The sequence below is a fragment of the Oncorhynchus tshawytscha genome, linkage group LG02 (genome assembly GCF_018296145.1).
Source record: "Oncorhynchus tshawytscha isolate Ot180627B linkage group LG02, Otsh_v2.0, whole genome shotgun sequence".
Classification (NCBI taxonomy): Eukaryota; Metazoa; Chordata; class Actinopteri; order Salmoniformes; family Salmonidae; genus Oncorhynchus; species Oncorhynchus tshawytscha.
The window spans coordinates 37,344,660-37,360,034 of NC_056430.1; the positions used below are offsets into that span (position 1 = coordinate 37,344,660).

Here is a 15,375-nt window from a genome sequence, read left to right on the forward strand (position 1 = left end):
TAGCTTGGAAATCTTTTGCCTACATAAAACAATATTCAAGATCTTTCTCGAAGATCTGACAGGAATCAAGGCTAAGTATTGTTAGTGCTGTGCTGGGACAATAGTCTTTAATTTTGAAATAAAATGCCTTTAACAATACAAACTCGAGTTTGATGCAGTCATATGTATGAATTAAATTCCATTATACCCCAACATGACAGACAACTCATGTAACCACACATTGCAGTGGGGCTCATGCATGACATTTGCAATGTCAGATTGAAGCGAGAGGGAGATTTAAAGTGAGGACACATACCCGTATGAGTGAGGCTGTGTCTCTCCAGTTGGTAACGCTGAATAAACCTCATGTCACACATGGAACAAGCATATGGCTTCACTCCTAAACACACACAGAGCAGACAAATATTAGCCATCTTTGTCAGTTTTAAAATATGCATTCCCTGATTTAAAAAAAAATATATATAGACATTAACATGCTGGATTTCCTGCTATACAACTTAAATAATTGTATAAACAAATCACTTCGAGGGGAACTACAATGAAATAACAAATTTGGCAACTACCCTTAAGAGTACTTGCAATTACATTTCTCATATCATACAATGACTTTCTCAAAAGCTAAAAAACACTTAAATTAATCTCATCTGGTGATTAATCACTCCCCTTATTAAAAATACGAGTCAATTATATGAGAAACTTCGTTAGGAGATCACTGACTAGAAAAAACCCAGATGTATAAAACACAACACACCACTCTATTTGATAACATGGAGATTGAGATTGCACTTTCCAGTGGACAGTAGTTTCCAACAAAGCCTCTTCCTTCCATTCACTTTGAGATTAAGAAGGGGTTACCAACACAAGGACATCCAACCCTGAATATCCTGTATAATTGAATATCCTGAGTGCTAAAAAAGTGGCCTAACCCTACAAATAAGTTGTCAGAACATTTGACAATGCATGGGGCTGTTGGGGACTTAACATGTACATTCAACTGAATAATGTTGCGTCACTAGCTCCAGTGAGGCAGCAGTGAGCAGACGCCATACCCGTATGAGTGAGGCTGTGTCTCGATAGGTGGTAACGCTGGTAGAACCTCATGTCACACATGGAGCAAGCGTACGGCTTCACCCCTATACACACACAGATCACCAGTCATGTCAGTATATAAGGCTTGTTAAGAGCATCATGCATATATTAACTGGGTTTGTATTGTGCCAGACAAACATATGGACAAACATTTTTGAAAACTCAGTGGCCTATTTTAAAAGTAGTGGCAGCGGTGGAACGTGTCCATAACATTGCAAAACTAATTAAAGCTGTTCCTATAGAGCTTCTTGGAGTCCATCTGCAATATTTCATTGTTTGTACGAATCCAAACTCGGTGGTCTTACGTAAAATTATTTCACTGGAGTACCTAAATATGTGAGATGGGTACGGTGAGCGGACCCATACCCGTATGTTTGAGGCTGTGTCTTGCCAGGTGGTAACGCTGGAAAAATCTTTGATCACACATGGAGCAAGCGTATGGCTTCACCCCTATACACACAGAGCACCAACTTTAGAGAAGTCTGCCTCTTGCCCTATGCTTAAGTAGTCCTTAACACTCGAAGAAAGCCTGATGCACCAGAACAAGGGCAGCAATTAAAGTGATCTGAGACGTCACAATAGCCATGCAAAGCTTGCACTGAGACATTCCATTATTCAACAGTTGATTCCGGAAAGTATTCAGACCCCTTGACTTCATCCATATTTTGTTAAATTAGCTTTATTCTAAAATGGATTCAATTGTTTTTTCACCTCATTAAACTACACATAATATCCCACAATAACAGAGCAAAAACAGGTTTAGAACATTTTGCTAATTTATTTAAAATAAAACACTGAAATATTACATTTACATAAGTAATCAGACCCTTTACTTGTGGAAGCACCTTCGGCAGCGATTACAGCCTCGAGTCTTCTTGCGTATGTCGCTACAAGCTAGGCACACGTGTATTTGGGGAGTTTCTCCCATCCTTCTCTGCAGATCCTCTCAAACTCTGTCAGGTTGGATGGGGAGAGTTGCTGCCCAGCTATTTCCAGGTCTCTCCATAGATGTTCGATCGGGTTCTGGCTGGTACCCCCAATGGACATTCAGAGACTTGTCCCGAAGTCACTCCAGCATCGTCTTGGCCATGTGCTTAGGGTCATTGTCCTGTTGGAAGGTGAACCTTCACTCCATTCTGAGGTCCTCTGGAGCAGGTTGTCATCAAATATGAGAAACTTGGTTAGAGACCACTGACTAGAAAAAAACAGATGTATAAAACACATTAACACACCACTCTAATATTTTATCATTTTTGTACTTTGCTCCAGTCATCTTTCCCTTGAGCCTGACTAGTCTCCCAGTCCTTGCCAGTGAAAAACATCCCCAGAGCAGAATGCTGCCACTATGCTTCACCGTAATGATGGTGCCAGGTTTCCTCCAGACGTGACTCTTGGTATTCAGGCCAAAATGTTATATTGGTTTCATCAGACCAAAGAATCTTGCTTCTTGGGGTCTGGGTCCTTTACGTGCCTTTTGGCAAACTCCATGCGGGCCGTCACGTGCCTTTTACTGAGGAGTGGCTTCCGTCTTGCCACTCTACCATAGAGGCCTGATTGGTGGAGTGCAGCAGATATATTTGTCCTTCTGGAAGGTTCTCCCATCTCCACAGAGGAACTCTGGAGCGCTGTCAGAGTGACCATCGGGTTCTTGGTCACCTCCCTGACCAAGGCCCTTCTCCGCCGATTCCGCAGTTTGGCCAGGCAGCCAGCATTAGGAAGAGTCTTGGTGGTTCCAAACTTCTTCCATTTAAGAATGATGGCGGCCACTGTGTTCTTGGGGAGCTTCAATGCTCCAGAGATGTTTTGGTACCCATCCCCAGATCTGTGCCTCGACACAATCCTGTCTCGGAGCTCAACGGACAATTCCTTTGACCCCATGGCCTGGTTTTTCCTCTGACATGCACTGTCAACTGTGGGACCATCTATAGACAGGTGTGTGCCTTTCCAAATAATGTCCAATTGAACTTACCACAGGTGGACTCCAATCAAGTTGTAGAAACATCAAGGATGATCAATTGAAACAAGATACACCGGAGCTCAAATTCGAGTGTCATAGCAAAGTTCATAGGGTATGAATACCTATGTAAATAAGGTATGCCGGTTCTTTAATTTTAATACATTCGCAAAAATGTCTAAAACACAGTTTTCAAAGTGTAATTATGGGGTAGTGTGTAGATTGACGAGGGGAAAAAAATATTTGATCAATTTTAGAATAAGGCTGTAGCATAACAAAATGTGGAAAAGTGAAGGGGTCTGAATACTTTCTGAATGCACTCAATATTTTAAAAGGGCTATAATGTAATTCAAAACAATTACCAGCATACCTCAGTCATTTGAGTATACAAATATAGCTTATTAATGCACTATCCTACTAAAGGGCTGGTTTGGCAATTTACCAAGACAATGAAATTGCCAAGATAGTGAATCCAGAGATATTAACTGAAAGCCACACATTGTTAAGCGGTTCTAAAACCCTAGTTTGTTGTGGCTTTACGCCACCCTACGCAAGTACAACATAAGGAACCTGTGTATTGGTGCTTAAGTGCAGCATCAGTGTTTATAGCCCATTGTTAAGAGGGGTACGGTGTGCGGACCAGTACCCGTATGAGTGAGGCTGTGTCTCGCCAGGTGGTAACGCTGGAAGAATCTCATGTCACACATGTTGCAAGCAAACGGCTTCACCCCTATGCACACAGAGTATCAATATATTAGCTAGTGTTCCTATTGCATAAAGTGGAACACAAAATAATACCCAACTCCCAAACTATAACCATATACATTTCACACAAATGTAAGGACTGACTGGTTCTAGTACTAGAGGTAAAATGTTTGTTGCCATGTCTTAACCCCTGGGGACAAACACTTCAGTGTGCATTTAAGGTTAAAACAAGAAAATGTTTTATGCCCAATCAAATTTAATTTGGGTTCAATGGCAACAATTGGGAATTAACTACAGAAATGTTAGCTGGCAAAGTGTAAGAGAGGAAACCCTTCACTGACATCAAAATAAGTTTTTACCTAAAAAATAAATTATCAGCAATAATCAAGCCATTATCACCAACTTCAAGCCATTATCGATTACAATAACTAGCCATGAACTACAACCAGTAAGTAATGTGCGAGGCTTGGACATCAAGAGACCATTCCCACTGTTGGCAAGAGACTGACTTTTGCCCCATGAGTCTGATAGTTTTAAACAATTTAAAAACATTTACAGTGCCTTCAGAAAGTATTCACAGCCCTTGACTTTTTCCACATTTTGTTGTGTTACAGCTTGAATTTAAGATGGATTAAATAGAGATTGCGTTTTACTGGCCTACACACAATACCCCCATAATGCCAAAGTGGAATGATGTTTTAGGATTTTTTATATACAAATTAATAAAAAATTAAAATCTGAAATGTCTTGAATCCGTATCAGTATTCAACCCCTTTTATGGCAAGCCTAAAGTTCAGGAGTAAAAAAGTGCTTAATTAAGAAGTCATATAAGTTGCATGGACTCACTGTGTGCAATAATATTGTTAAACATAATTTTTTTAATAAACTACCTCATCTTTGTACCCCACACATACAGATAATTGTAAGGTCCCTCAGTCAAGGAGTGAATTTCAAACACAGATTCAACCACAAAGACCAGGAAGGTTTTCCTATGCCTCGCAAAGGGCACCTTACGGCAGATGAGTTAAATAAAAATTATAATACTAATCATTTTAATTTTTTTAACACATTACATTTCCTGAGTGGCGCAGCAGTCTAAGGCACAGGCATCTCAGTGCTTGAGGCGTCACTAGACACCCCGGTTCATATCCAGGCTGTATCACAACCAGCTGTGATTAGGAGTCCCATAGGGTGGCGCACAATTAGCCCAGCATCATCCGGGCCCAGTGTAGGCCGTCATTGTAAATAAGAATTTGTTCTTAAAATGACTTGCCTAGTTAAATTAAAACAGTTACACTTTGGATGGTGTAGCAATACACCCAGTCACTATAAAAGATAGACATCCTTCCTAACTCAATTGCTGGAGAGGAAAGAAACCACTCAGGGATTTCACCATGATTTCTGCCAATGGTGACTTTAAAACAGCTTGGAGAAAACTGAGGATGGATCAACATTGTAGCTACTCCACAATGCTAACCTAAATGACAGAGTGAAAAGGAAGCATGTACAGAAAACAATATTCCAAAACATGCATCCTGTTTGCAATAAGGCACCAAAGTAAAACTGCAAAAAATGTGGCAAAGAAATGTACTTTAAGTCCCAAATAAAAAGTGTTTTGTTAGGGCAAATCCAACATCACTAAATTACCACACCCCATATTTTCAAGCATTGCTGCATCATGTTATGGGTATGCTTGTCATCGGCAAGGACTAGGGATTAGGGAGGGTCTGGCCAGTAGGGATATCCTTGTCTCATCGCGCACCAGCAACTCCTGTGGCGGGCCGGGCGCAGTGTGCGCTAACCAAGGTTGCCAGGTGCACGGTGTTTCCTCCGACACATTGGTGGGGCTGGCTTCCGGGTTGGATGCGCGCTGTGTTAAGAAGCAGTATGGCTTGGTTGGGTTGTGTATTGGAGGACGCATGACTTTCGACCTTCGTCTCTCCCGAGACCGTACAGGAGTTGTAGCGATGAGACAAGATAGTAGCTACTAACAATTGGATACCATGAAAAAGGGGAGAAAAAGCAGGTAAAAAAAACAAAATAAAAAAAAACAGTACTGTAGGAATGGCATTTGTGCTGTAGGCTACAGGCCCAAAACAGTATCGCCGCATATTAGCTTTGCTTGAATTGCCCTAAATGCATTCTTGTTCTTCTCAGACCACTTTTTAAATTATATTTCAACATTTGAGGTAGGCAATATGATCACACCGGTAATAGACCAGTTAATGTATTACTTGTGAGGCACAGCTAAGTGTGATGACTACAGGTGTGATTACAACCTCTGATGGGTTTAGAGCAGGGCTACACAACCCTGCTCCTGGAGAGCTACCCTCTTGTAGGTTCACACTCCAACCCCGGGTATAACCAACCTGATACAGCGCATCAACTAGCTAATTATTAGAATCAGGTGCGCTAGATGAGGGACAGAGTGAAAACCTACAGGACGGTAGCTCTCCAAGAGCAGGGTTGGACAGCCCTGGTTTAGAGCTGGAGGTAGTCACCCCATACAAGTACTTGGACAGTGTACCGTCTAACCATACTCCCTTCTCTCAGCACATATCAAAGCTGCAGGCCAAAGTTAAATCTAGACTTGGTTTCCTCTATCATAATCACTCCTCTTTCACCCCAGCTGCCAAACTAACCCTGATTCAGATGACCATCCTACCCATGCAAGATTATGGAGACGTAATTTATAGATCGGCAGGTACGGGTGTTCTCGATCGGCTAGGTGTTCTTTACCATTCAGCCATCAGATTTGCCACCAATGCTCCTTCTAAGACATGTCACCTCACTCTATACTCCTCTGTAAACTGGTCATATCTGTATACCCGTCGCAAGACCCACTGGTTGATGCTTATTTATAAAACCCTCTTAGGCCTCACTCCCCCATATCTGAAATATCTACTGCAGCCCTCATCCTCCACATACAACACCCGTCCTGCCAGTCACATTCTGTTAAAGGTCCCTAAAGAGCACACATCCCTGGGTCGCTCCTGTTTTCAGTTCGCTGCAGCTAGCGACTGGAACGAGTTGCAACAAACACTCAAACCGGACAGTTTTATGTCAATCTCTTCTATCAAAGACTCGATCATGGACACTCTTACTGACAGTTGTGGCTGCTTCAAGTGATGTATTGTTGTCTCTACCCTTTGTGCTGTTGTTTGTGGCCAATACTGTTTGTACCATGTTCTGTTGCTACCATGCTGTGTTGTCATGTGTTGCTGCCACCATGTTGTGTTGTCATGTGTTGCTGCCATGCTATGTTGTTGTCTTAGGTCTCTCTTTATGTAGTGTTGTGGTGTCTCTTGTTGTGATGTGTGTTCTGTCCTATATTTACTGCCAGCCATTTGCCTTTTGGTAGGCCATTATTGTAAATACGAATTTGTTCTTAACTGACTTGCCTAGTTAAATAACATTTAAATAATTTGCTTTATATTTTTATTTCGCTGGGCTGATGGAGCAAGACTCAGCAGAGGGAGAGGGCAGCAGACTAACGGTCCACCTCTCAACATCCCTCCACTCTCTCTTTCCTCCCCTGACACTGACCAAAAAACGTTCTTCCAGCTGATGGCGAAACTCGAGCTGCACCGCATTGTTTCTACCTCATGCAAAAATGTATGCCGTTACTCCTATGACCAGACAAATGAAATATTCCTCGATATTACAAAAAGGTGCAAGCCGCTAATAAACGCAAGCCTATCGATACACTTTCCTTCTCATTCATTCATTCATTGCAACTGCAGTGCTAGTTGTAGAGCGAGTGGAAGTAGGGAGAACAGCTGATTAAAAAAAGTGTTGAATAGAAAGTGTTGACAGTGCTAAGTAAAAACATAAACATGAACTCACTGATAAACAGCAGCGCTTTAATATAGACAGTGACAGTCTCACTCTAGTCATGGTTTTAAAAGTTTAGAATGGGACATGTCTCCTACTCGGCGTGCAAGGCCGCTGAATCGGGTGCATCTACTGCCAACCGTGCAAGATGAAGTCAAATAATTGGAACGCAAGGCTTATCGTACAGAAATGTTTGGCGATCGAACAGTTGGTTTGGCGATTATACAACTCCTAGAGGGTGAATGTTCCGGAGTGGCCTAGTTACAGCTCTATATATAATTGTCTTGCAAATCTATGGCAAGACTTAAATGGAGGCCTAGCAAATGACCAACACCCAATTTGACAAAGATTTGAATGAAGAAATGTGCAAATATTGTACAATCCAGGTGTACAAAGCTCTCAGAGACTTACCCAGAAAGGCTCACAGCTGTAATCACTGCAAAAGGGGATTCTAACATGTATTGACTCAGGGGTGTGAATACTTATGTAAATAAGATATTTCTGTATTTCAGATTCAATACATTTGCAAACATTCCTAAAAACATGTTAGAACTGTCGTTATGGGGTATTTTGTGTAGATGGGTGAGAGGGAAAAAAATGTAATCCATTTTGAATTAAAGGCCGCAACGATGTGGAATAAGTCAACGGGTAGGAATACTTTCTGAAGGCACAGTAACTGTATATTAAGTTTGCATTTCTACCTATATGAAGGCCACATGGTTTTTGTCTGAGCATAAAAATCTTTGTCACATCCTGAGCTCCCGAAGCGGGCCAACTGCCATGCTGTCTTTTTGATTTTACACTCATACATTTCTACTGAGAGGCTGCTCTATGACAAACAGGAGTAAAATGGGTCGCTTGTTTTATGTGAGATGGGTACGGAAAGAGGACTCATACCCGTATGAGTGAGGCTGTGTCTCTCCAGGTGGTAACGCTGGAAAAACCTCATGTCACACATGGAACAAGCGTACGGCTTCACCCCTATACACACAGAGCATACAAATATTAGCTATTCAATATGCACAGAATTTTTTTAAAGAAAAAAAAAAGGATTTATTCCAAATTGCAAACTGTCCACTCAAATGAACTTGAGTAGGATTATTAGTTATATTTACAAGGATAAACATATGGCCAAATGATGAACACACCCATAATACTTGACTATGATCCGAAAGCATCTTGCTTTAGGTCAAATGAGAATTTCACAAATATCAGATAACAAAAAAATCTAAAGCAAATAGTTCACTGTAAATTAAAAATGCAAACGTGTAAAGCAGTGTTTTATTTTCCAATATAGGAGAAGCTATAGACCACTCTTCAAATGGTCTACTTACCAATATTACAAAATGTCTCAGAAAATCAGTCGCTTGATGTCCATGCAGGTAAATTCTATTCAAAATCTCATACTGCATACAAAAAGCTACTGCTAAACTAGCAACACCTTCACCTACTAAAAGCAACATTGTCCTAAAACTGTGACCTTTGTGCAGCCTCCTATGGCCAATCTATAAACATTTGTACCAAATAGATCTTTCATTTGTACTCTCATTGGTGTTGGGGGACCCATTTGTACATTTGTGATAACCCTCTCCTTCACATAGTTGAGGTGAAAGGAATGTTGAGCTTTGTTGGAAATTACTGTCCAAATGACAAAAGAACACTGAAAACCCTGTACACTTGGGTTCCGGTGCAGCACTACAGGTGTAGCCTGTTTAGTGAGAGATGGGTACGGTAAGAGGACGCATACCCGTGTGAATGAGGCTGTGTCTCTCCAGGTGGTAACGCTGAATAAACCTCATGTCACATATGCCACAAGCATACGGCTTCTCCCCTAAACCGAAGAGTACCAGTTTTAGTGAAAGGTCCCCACAGAGAACACCAAAAACTGTGAATGAAAATCTGACACTAGACAATCTCTTTTTGGAGGCCATCTCAAGATTAAAATCACTGGTCACTTAATTCAAACGGGTGTTTCTGCTGGCCTTATGTATTTTCGTACTGTATTAGCTAAGCATGTTAAACATCTCCCTAACTGGTAATGGAAAACTTCCAGTAGTAGGCCATTGTGGTTGGGACACATACCTGTATGAATGAGGATGTGTCTCTTCAGGTGATATCCACTCCTAAAGGCTCCGTAACAGTGATCACAGATGAAGTTTTTCTGCACTTTGGATATTGGACAGTTACCATTCTCATCCACAACAACCACCTAGGCAGGATATGACAGAATAGTGGCTCAGCATAAAATTGTAGGCCTAAATACCCCATACAGAAGAAATAAAACTTGCAAACGTACACATCTACTAAATCATCACAACAAGCATGTTGTATAGAAGGAAACATATGATACAATCATTTTAGTATGAGAAAAGCCAGTGCTGACATAAATGCTGAATTAGATTAAGGTAGTACAGGATTAAAACAATGTTGACCATTTTGGCCATTTAAAGCAAAACCTAGAGAAGGGTTAACCCCCTCCCACATGTTACTGCTCCCCCCTCAAACACAATAACAGTTATTGTGTTCCCCTCCCCCTCTTTCCTCTCCAGAGAACCCCACCCCTCCACATCTCATCTGCACTCCTCCCCCCACACAAAATGTGCAAACTCAAAGGCACCAACTCAGCGAGAGACAAAAAAAAGTCAGTCACACACACACACAGAAGCACAAAGCGAGCCAAACACCCACAAACACACCTTCAGACCGTTTTTATAACACAATCTCTCCTAAACACACGGAGGCTGTTTTGCTTTAAAATTCAGAGACACTGACCTTCCCTCCCCTCCCGTCTTGCTCTCTCACTTTACAGGGCGTTCCTGACTTCCTGTTCTTCTTTTTCAGCTGCATGTCCTCGTTGGCCCTCATCTCCTTCTCGTCCAGAAGGCGGGGGGCGTGGAAGTCAGCCTCCTTCCGGATAAGCTGGGGAGCACATACAAGAGGGAGAGAGGAGCCTGTGAATCAGCCTTCCTGGTGGAGATTGTATGAAACTTAAAATGAGAAATGACCTTACAGATAAGGCCTACATTTCAAGACAGAAACAAAACAAGAACGGAATTCAAGGAATGTTTTCTAAATATGTGAAATTTAAACATGAACCACAGGATATTTTAGAATCGTTTAGATGATTATGCTGGGAAAACAAATAATAATGAACAGTAAAAAATAAAAATAGGCAAAAGAGAAATACAGAATGTAACCTATGACTACTTTTAAATGGTGTATATATTCTGGCAGCCTCTTTAAATCATGAATGAAGACTTATTTAGGCATATTAGCAGGCCACAGTAAGTTACTTCTGAGACCTAGCCAATGGGAAATATATCCATTTCTAATTTGTTGTTCTTTCAGTGGGTGACAATGATAAACAACAAAGTTCCCTCCTCCCCCTCTGCATTGCCCCAGCTCCTCCTAACCAGGGGTGGGCAGCTCATTCCAGATGGCAGGATCATGTGGCTCTGAGGACCGCGGTCTAAACCATCCCTCTGGGGTGGTGGACCATGGCCGAGCGGAGCCATCATCTTCTTGGGCGGACCGGCCATGGAGCTGGCCTGCATCAGGGCCATACTGGAGAGGACAGCCTCACAGCCAAGCAACCCCGCCTAGGAACAGAACCGAGCCCGAGTCAGGGAAATCCAGTACCAATCAGACATTTAGAAAATATATAAAACAGAACCAGTCTGGGTGTAGAGGAGCTAAACAAATGAGAAGACAAACACTCAGACTGTCAGAGGCCAAGTTACAGTTACACCAGAAACAGTATGAAACCCAATGATAAAAATTAAAATCAAGCACTTTACATTTTATGACGACCACATCCTGAGTGACAAAAGATACTGTATAATGTTGCCTAATAGTAGGCATGTTGTTTGTAGCCATTTTATCATTTTTTTGTTGGAAAACAAACCCATTTCATATGGTCGCGGACTGAGCTGCTGGGCAGGTGTGACATTGCAGTGGGAACGGTGTATGTGAGGGCGGGGATGGGGGCGGGGACAAGGTCATCCAGGGATCCGTCAATCAGGATGGTCAGTCTGACGGGGGGCCACACCCACCACACTCATCTAGCACTAAAACTGAGGAAGAGGAGGATGTGGACAATACATAAAAATACATTCAATAATAATAAAATGATTTTTAAAAACAATAAAACCAGCAATGAGTCACAGATTGTAACTGCACCAACCACACAAAACGCAATTATAACTCAAAAACTAGCATCTCCACAATAAACTGTATGTAATTTGGTTTACTCCTTGTTTGTCACTGTCATCAGGTCACTTTGCTAGCTATGAAATATGATCCTGAAAGAGCTGCGCCTACAAGCCCTGAACACGGGTCACATTAATACAACACATCTAGCTAATATCCAAAATGGGATGGTCAAGCAATTCAGTCAGGGACCCAATTCCAATTGTGTACATAATCATATAGCTAATGTTAACTAGCAAACAGGTGTAAAAACTATAAACAGTATAGCTAGCTACCATGAATTTGGGACAAAACGCTAATACTGTAGATAGGTTAACCTAACTGACTACCATGATTAAGAATAGCCATATAGCTGAAAAACATTTTACAAATTAAACCAATGGCACCAACATTGGCAAGTTAATGGCTATAGCCAAAGCCATGCATTTAGATATTCCAAATTTAAAAAGTTGACCTAACTCTAGCTAGCTAAATATATGCAATGTAATAACAATAGTCAAATAATATGGCTCTGGCTAAATAATGATCCAGGGAAAGTCTAAAGCTATCTTTTAGCAACCCCATAGCTAGCTAACATTATTACATGCAGCCAGCAGCAACATTTTGATACACTAATGTCTAGTTATCGTTGCAAATATGAGCAGTTTTCCCTGGATGCAGCTAGCTACTGACTAACTTCGTAATTGGCGAAGTTAACGAAATAACTAGCTAGTGTGGGAAGGCAATGGACAATCAAGTAGTAATATACAGTGAAACACATTTAATAAAACGTAGCTGGTTAGCTAACGTTTGCTAGTTAGCCTGCAATGGTAGAAATACTCATGTTAGCTACTTGAAGTTACATTTAAATGGCTTAACCCAACAATTAAAACGATTATCTCGTAATCGTATAATCATTTCAAGATTATTGCACGAATCGCTCAGGTTAAGAATCTGCTAGTTACAAAATTGTTAATGTAATCATAGCCTCTCGATGATTTGTATCGGAGTTAACTAGCCGCTAGCCAAAACAGAAACAGATAGCTAGCTAATAACGACGTAGCTAACGTTAGCTAGTAGTGGCTTCCACGTACATCATCATATCTTACTAACTTCAGTTGCCACCCATCAACAAATCGAAATATAATTATATCGTTAGGCAATTTCGATATGATTAGATCCGGATAAATACAGCCAGCTATATAAAACAAGTTTGAGGATTGCGATCAGATTAGCCACAAAACGACTAAGCAGCTAGTACAGCAAGATTTCCCGATAAAGACATTCATTCGTGATGGTCGATGCGTACTCCCCCTCCCCTGTTGTCAAGCTAACAAGTCGTGTCAGTCACTGCTTTTTAGCTTAGAGACGGAGGCCGAATCTGTCAAATATCGCCTGATACACGACTAAACATACAATAAGTGAAACCATTTGTGATATTCAAACATCGTTTTTTGGTGTTTACCTTTAAATGTTCCTCGTTTGTCGTGTTTCGACGCCCGTGGCCTGAGTTCCAATTTCTTTCAATTTACAAACACAGGAAACGCCACCGGATGTGCTCCCCGAGGAGAACCCTGCCATGTGATTGGAGAAAATTGGTATATACGTCTGCCATGTTGGAAGATGAAAACGTTACTCCATTTTAGTTCGGATCAATTAGTAGCCTGAACCACGTATAATTTCAGTTTAGAAAGACGTATATTTGCCCCGACAGTGCCTATATTCATACACGTAGATTTTCAGCCTTCCCCCTCCAAAAAAACACCAGCAACTAGGATTTTGTCTGAATAATCTCTCAATCTGTTGGTCAGATGCACACAGTCCATTCGAGTGTCAGTTGAATTACACGCAGCAAAAACATAAACGCACAATCTTAAGTGTTAGTCCCATGTTTCATGAGCTGAAATATTTTCCATACATACAAAAAGCTTATTTTTCAAAAATGTTGTGCACAAATGGGTTTATATCCCTGTTAGTGAGCGTTTCTCCTTTGCCAAGATAATCCATCCACCTGACAGGTGTGGCGTACCAAGAGGCTGATTAAAGAGCATGATCATTACACAGGTGCACCTTGTGCTAAGAACAATAAAAAGCCACTTTAAAATGTGCAATTTTGCTGCACAACACAATGCCACAGATGCCTCAAGCATTGAGGGACTGTACAATTGGCATGCTGACCGCAGGAATGTCCACCAGAGCGGTTGCCAGAGAATTTAATATTAGTTTCTCCACCACCTGAGACCTCTAATGTCGCTTTAGAGAATTTGGCAGTACATCCAACGAGCCTCACAACCGCAGATCACGCGTAGCCAGACCAGGAGCTCCACATACGGCTTCTTCACCTGTGGGATCGTCTGGGGGGGGGGAACTCATTCTGATTGGCTGGGCCTGGCTCCCCAGTGGGTGGGCCAATGCCCTCCCAAGTCCACCCATGGCTGTATCCCTGCCCAGGCCTGTGAAGAAGAAAAAACATCAAGCAGTATGATGAAACTGGCTCTCCTGAGGACTGCCACAGGAATGGAAGACCAAGAGTTACCTCTGCTGCAGAGGATAAGTTCATTAGAGTTACCAGCCTCAGAAATTGGAGCCCAAGTAAATGCTTCACAGAGTTCAAGTAACAGACACATCTCAACATCAACTGTTCAGAGGAGACTGTGTGAATCAGGCCTTCATGGTCGAATTGCTGTAAAGAAACCACTACTAAAGGACACCAATAATAATAAGAGACTTGCTTGAGCCAAGAAATACGAGCAATGGACATTAGACTGGTGGAAATTTGTCCTCTGGTCTGGAGTCCAAATTGGTTACAACCGCTGAGTCTTTGTGAGATGCAGTGTGGGTGAATGGATGATCTTCACTATTTCCCACCGTAAAGCATGGAGGAGGAGGTGTGATGGTGTGGTGGTGCTTTGCTGGTGACACTGTCTGTGATTTATTTAGAATTCAAGGCACACTTAACTACCACAGCATTCTGCAGCAATACACCATCCCATCTGGTTTGGGCTTAGTGGGACTATCATTTGTTTTCAACAGGACAATGACCCAACACACCTCCAGGCTGTTTAAGGTCTATTTTACCAAGAAGGAGAGTGATGGAGTGCTGCATCAGATGACCTGACCTCCACAGTCACACAACCTCAACGCAATTGAGATGGTTTTGGATTAGTCGGACCGCAGAGTGAAGGAAAAGCAGACAAGTGCTCATCATATGTGGGAACTCCTTCAAGACTGTTGGGAAAGCATTCCATGTGAGTTGGTTGAGAGAATGCCAAGAGTGTGCAAAGATGTCAAAGGCAAAGGGTGGCTATTTGAACAATCTCAAATATAAAATATATTTTGATTTGTTTCACACTTTTTTGGTTACCAAATGATTCCATATGTGCCATTTCATAGTTTTGATGTCTTCACTATTATTAAAAAATGTAGAAAATAGTCAAAATAAAGAAAAACCCTTGAATGAGTAGGTGTTCTAAAACATTTGACCGGTAGTGTGTGGGGCGGCAGATACCCTAGTGGTTAAGAGCGTTGGACCAGTAACCAAAAAGTCGCTGGTTCGAATGTTGATATGTGCTTGAGCAAGGCACCCTAATCACCCCTGTAAGTCG

The 15,375-nt window shown here is 41.6% G+C and overlaps 1 protein-coding gene across 49 annotated transcripts in view; it reads right to left on the minus strand.

The window, feature by feature from the left end:
- LOC112216453 (gastrula zinc finger protein XlCGF57.1) overlaps nt 1-13,577 on the minus strand; it is a 32,141-nt gene extending 18,564 nt beyond the window's left edge. For 4 of the 49 annotated variants that reach the window (XM_042297743.1, XM_024376487.2, XM_024376476.2 and 1 more), the window contains exons 1-11: nt 13,236-13,574; nt 11,487-11,655; nt 10,996-11,181; nt 10,355-10,501; nt 9,665-9,791; nt 9,330-9,413; nt 8,480-8,563; nt 3,690-3,773; nt 1,456-1,539; nt 1,050-1,133; nt 296-379 (exon numbers count right to left, since the gene is read on the minus strand). In XM_042297743.1, coding sequence (XP_042153677.1) covers nt 296-379; nt 1,050-1,133; nt 1,456-1,539; nt 3,690-3,773; nt 8,480-8,563; nt 9,330-9,413; nt 9,665-9,791; nt 10,355-10,501; nt 10,996-11,181; nt 11,487-11,531 — 1,009 coding nt within the window. In that variant the 5' untranslated portion in view covers nt 11,532-11,655; nt 13,236-13,574. Of the gene's footprint in view, nt 1-295; nt 380-1,049; nt 1,134-1,455; nt 1,540-3,689; nt 3,774-8,479; nt 8,564-9,329; nt 9,414-9,664; nt 9,792-10,354; nt 10,502-10,995; nt 11,182-11,486; nt 11,656-12,864; nt 13,083-13,235 lie in introns of those variants that run through there. The other 45 variants (XM_024376505.2, XM_024376493.2, XM_024376445.2 and 42 more) reach the window with 28 other exon arrangements.
- Nucleotides 13,578-15,375: the final 1,798 nt, after the last annotated feature.